This window comes from Helianthus annuus, chromosome 13, assembly GCF_002127325.2.
Source record: "Helianthus annuus cultivar XRQ/B chromosome 13, HanXRQr2.0-SUNRISE, whole genome shotgun sequence".
NCBI classification, from domain to species: Eukaryota; Viridiplantae; Streptophyta; class Magnoliopsida; order Asterales; family Asteraceae; genus Helianthus; species Helianthus annuus.
The window spans coordinates 124,176,021-124,181,149 of record NC_035445.2 but is presented as its reverse complement, the minus strand read 5'-3'; the positions used below and the strand labels follow the sequence as shown (position 1 = coordinate 124,181,149).

Sequence of the window (5,129 nt, the reverse complement as noted above, 5' to 3'; positions counted from 1 at the left end):
CAATCCTCGATCCACCGGTCACCGTCGAGTTGTCCGATGAAGAGCCAGCTGGTGATGATGGCGGTGATGGTGATGATGATGGCAACGATGATGATGGTGAAGATGACGGAGATGATGGTGATGATCGTCGCGAAGAGTAGGAGAGTTTGTTGAGTAGTTAGTTGGTAGGCACTTGTGCCTTTGTAATTTCTTTGATAGTCTTATGTATGGTGCTGCGCAGTTGCGCAAGATGTTAATGGAACCTTTTGTTTTTTTCCTGTTGCAATTACTGCCTTGTTATAAAAACTTATGCTAAATTAGCTCGAATAAATGGAAGCGTTTTCTAAGTATACGGTGGCCACCCGGTCTCGCGCTTTGTTTGCGGAGGACCTTGGAGGTGGTTTGAACCATCTCAAAATGCTGGAGTGTTTTCGCGCTAATCAGAAGTTTAACATGCATTTGTAACGAAAAAACAATGTAATAGAACATGTATGTTTTCATTCAAGTCAGTAGTTGGCTCTTAGGCCTTCATACATATTTGCCAATGGCTCGTAGCCGGCATGGCGAAATTGAAAAATGGCGCAAGGCCGAAAAGATTACATATAGCATTTGCGCAATTGTTGCGCATTCCAAGTTCTTGGTAAGATGTGGCCATCTAAGGTGCGCAATTTGTAGGCCCCTTTGCCCAGGACCTCATGAATCAGATATGGGCCTTCCCATTTAGGTGCCAATTTCCCTGGGCGTTCCGCATTTGATGCTTCGTTGTCGCGAAAGACGTACTCCCCTGGATTGAAGGTACAAATGCGAACCCTTGTGTTGTAGTACCTTTCCAGCTGGGTTTTGTATTTGGCCTCTCTGATTCTTGCGATTTCGCGTCGTTCTTCTAACAAGTCTAAGTCTAGACGCCTTTCCGCTTCATTGTCAACCGTGTTGACCGTGGTCATTCGCGGCGAGGGCAGGCCAATCTCCGCCGGGATTACCGCCTCTGAGCCATAGACCAGGCTGAAAGGGGTCTCGCCGGTACTCGTCTTTGGCATGGTCCGATGAGCCCATAAAATGCTTGGGAGCTCATCGACCCATCCGCGCCGCCTTGTTCCTAATCTGGCCTTTATCCCTTCGACGATGCATTTGTTCACACTTTCCACTTGTCCGTTGCCTTGTGGGTGCGCAACGGAGGTGAAAGTGTGTTCAATGTTCATCTCCTTCATCCAGTTCTTAAGATCGTCTGAAGCGAAGTTGGTGCCGTTGTCTGTCACGATCTTGAGCGGGAGGCCGAATCTGCATATGATGTGCTCCCATATGAACTTGCGCACAATCATAGCCGTGGTGGATGCAAGGGCTTTGGCTTCTACCCACTTCGTGAAGTAGTCGACAGCTACTATGATGAACTTCACGGCGCCGGGGGCATCCGGGAAAGGTCCCACCATGTCAATTCCCCATTGCTGAAAGGGCCATGCGGTGGACACGGGGATAAGATCATTTTTAGGCCGCAACGTTTTTGGAGCGTGCCTCTGGCAAGAGTCACACTTGCGGATCTCCTTCATTGCGTCAACATGCATACCAGGCCAGTAGTAACCGGCGCTCATGATCTTCGCGACAACCATCCTTGGTCCGGAGTGGATGCCGCAAATCCCTTCGTGGATTTCCCTTATCAAATAATTCGCGTCCTGGGGGTCCACACAGCGCAGTAGTGGTCCCAGGAAGGATTTTCGGTATAAGATACCGCTGTTCATTTCGTACTGTAGGGCTTTGTTTTGGATCTTTCTTGCTTCCGCTTTGTTCTCGGGAAGCACCCCCTCTTGCAAGTATTGGATGATGGGGGTCATCCATGATGTCTGCCCTGTTTCGATTACGTTAACTTGGCGCAATAAAACCGATGGGTTCTTGAGTACCTCTATCCTTACATCCTTGGCGAGATGTTGAAAGGAAGTCGAGGCGAGCTTGCTCAGGGCATCTGCGGGCTTGTTTTCTGAGCGATTGATATGTATGACTTCGTGGGTTTTGAATTGTTGGAGCAGTTCTTTCGCTTGTTCCAGATATAAAGCCATGACTTCACCCTTCGCGTCGTATATGCCATTTACTTGACTGGCTATCAGGAGTGAATCCACATGTGCGCGCAAGTTTTTTGCTCCCATCTTGATGGCGAGGCGTAAGCCTGCCAGAAAAGCCTCGTACTCAGCTTCATTGTTGGTGTTTTTGAAGTCGAGCTTAATGGCGTAAGTAAACTCGTGCTTTTCTGGGCTTACTAGACGTAAACCTGCTCCCGCGCCATCTTCATTTGATGCCCCGTCAGTGTAAAGCATCCAAGTTTCCTCTGCTGTGTTTTCCTTGGGCGTCTCTATCATCTCGCATTCCTTGATTTTATCAGCCGGCACTTCTGTGATGAAGTCGGCGAGGACCTGCCCCTTAATGGCTGGGCGCGGCCTATACAAGATGTTATGGCCGCCCAGTTCGATGGCCCATTTCGCCAACCTGCCTGATGTCTCAGGCTTCTGAAGTATAGTGCCAATGTGGAAGTTGGTAAGCACAGTTATCACATGGCCTGTGAAGTATCGGCGCAATCTTCGGGAGGCGTGTAGTAAGGCAAGAACCAGCTTTTCCATTGTGGAATATCTTGTTTCCGGGTCTGTGAGTACCCTGCTGACGTAATAGATCGGGGTTTGCACGCCATTCCTGTCTACCAATAATACTGACCCTACTGCCTTATCCGAGGAGGATAAGTACAGCACAAGGGGCTCTTTTTCAAACGGTGCCGTCAGCGTAGGGAGTTCGATCAGACACGCTTTCATTTGTTGAAAAGCTGTTTCTGCTTCCGGGGTCCATTTGAACTCTTGCTTCTTTACGCAATTGCGCAGCGTGCTAATGAAGGGATACGACTTTGCGGCGTGATTGGAGAGGAAACGATTTAGCGCGGCCAGCCGGCCGGCTAGTCGTTGCATTTCCTTGATGTTTCTTGGTGAAGGCATTCGTTCTATAGCTTGTACCTTCTCAGGGTTCACCTTGAAACCGCCGTTTGTGACAATGAAGCCCAGAAACTTCCCTTCTTCCATGCCAAAGGAACACTTGGCTGGATTTAGCTTCATATTTACGCTGCGCAATGAGTTGAACGTTTTTTCGATGTCTTTTAACATTTGGTCCTCCTCGGGACTTTTCACCACTAGATCATCGATATAAACCTCAATGTGCTTTCCGATGTCACCTGCGAAGGTTTTGTCCATCAAGCGTTGATAAGTCGCGCCTGCATTCTTTAAACCAAAAGGCATTTTGGTGTAGCAGAATATTCCAAGATCAGTCCTGAAGGCTGTCTTGTCTTCATCTTCTAGCTTCATCTGCACTTGATGGTATCCTTTATAGCAATCCAAGAAACACTTCCATCTGTAAGGCGCGAGGGAGTCAATCTTTTTATCGATCTCTGGCAAGGAATAGCAATCCTTTGGGCATGCTTTGTTGAGATCGGTGTAATCTACACACATGCGCCATCCGCCATTTGATTTTTCGACCATCACAGGGTTCGCCACCCAACTCTGATATCTTACTTCTCGCAAGATCCCGGCCTTAAGCAGCTCGCATACTTGCTCGTTCATTGCTTTTGTCTTGTCTGCTCCTAGGCTGCGCCTTCTTTGGACCTTTGGCTCGACAGATGGGTACGTGTTTAAGCAATGCTCGGTGATGTTGCGCGGGACACCGGTCATGTCTGCCGGCGTCCAGGCAAATATATCCATGTTTCGAAACAGCAGTTGCTTTAGACGTGTTCTGATGTCAGACGAAATGGCGTGGCCAATTGTCACGGTCTGCTCGGGGTATTTTCGGTTTAAAACCCATTTTTCCGGCTCAGTCGTAGAGACCTTTGCCGCTTTTGTTGGGCGCAGCTCATCAGTTGACATTACTTCCTTCTTGGCGTATATGATTGCTACTCCTGTTTTGGTTGGGAAACCTATTGCAGAATGAGGCGTTGACGTCACCATGTTTAGCTCGCCTTGTGTTTCCCTCCCAAGAAGCACATCATGCCTTGATTTCACTGGCATTACCATAAAGTTCACATTTGTTGTTCTTGAATGTTTCCCGTCAGAGAGCGTGACAGGGAAACTGATCTGACCGAGAGGAAAAACCATCTCGTTGCAAAATCCAGACAAAGGATAATCGACAGGTTCGAGACGCGCTTTATCCTCTTCATCCAGCTGATTGAAACATTGTTCGTAGATGATGTCGGCTGTGCTTCCTGGGTCGATGAAGATGTACTCTGTTTCATAGTGACCAATTATACCAGTAATGACGACGGGTCGTGTGGCGCGAGGACCGCCGCGCACTACTGGGAATATGACTTGCTGTTCTTGCCAAGAAGGCTCGTAGGGCCGTTTGCCTTTTTCTCTCGCGGTGTATCTTGGTCCGTTGACCATGTGAGTCTCTAGCTGTCTCACCTTTTTGTGGCTACCTTCATCGTGACGTTGGAGCTGACGAGTGTCCTTGCGCACATTCTTCACTAAATGGCTTAGTTTGCCGCTTTTGAGCGCTCTTTCGATTTCTTGGCGCAAGCTGTAACAGTCGTCGGTTAGGTGCCCTGAATCTTTGTGAAAATCGCAGTACAAATTGGGGTCTTGCCCCTTCTTGTTTGTCATTGGCCTTGGCGCCTTGAAATCGACATTCTCCGTCATCAATACCTCCTTTGGAGTTTTTGTGAGCGGAGTCCAGTGTTTGTCACGATTCTCGTCTCTGACCGCTCTCTTGTAACCGATTCGGTCAATCGTTTCTCGCGCATCTTCTCTGTAACGTGGCCTGTCGTCGCGGCCTCTGGGTCTCTCAGACTTCCAGTCATGACTCTTGTACTTGTTGCGCTTGTTATTGTTGTCGCGCGGCCTCTCGTTTGCTCTTGAGAATCGATCTTCGGAGTAATACCCCTTTCCACCAGCAAGGGATTCCTCGGTTTGCGCGACGATCTTCGCTGCCTCCATCAGTTTATCCCACTCTTTTGGCATCCCATCTTTGCCTGTGATGGTTCTAATGAGGCTATCACAGCGTATAGCCTTCTTGAAGTGGCAGCGCATGAGTTGCTCACTGACGCCGCCAATCTCTAAACATTCTTTGTTGAAACGCGTGATGAAGTCCTCCAGACCTTCACCATCCCTTCGCCATATATCTTCTACTTCCGCCGT

The 5,129-nt window shown here is 48.7% G+C and overlaps 1 protein-coding gene across 1 annotated transcript; it reads right to left on the bottom strand.

The window, feature by feature from the left end:
* Nucleotides 1–391: 391 nt before the first annotated feature.
* Nucleotides 392–4,928, bottom strand: LOC110901627. Its single transcript, XM_022148438.2, has 3 exons — nt 4,679–4,928; nt 3,825–4,537; nt 392–415 (listed from the first exon to the last, which is right to left on the bottom strand). Exons 1-3 carry the CDS (start codon nt 4,926–4,928, stop codon nt 392–394), a joined length of 987 nt encoding a protein of 328 aa, XP_022004130.2.
* Between the last annotated feature and the right edge of the window lie 201 nt (nt 4,929–5,129).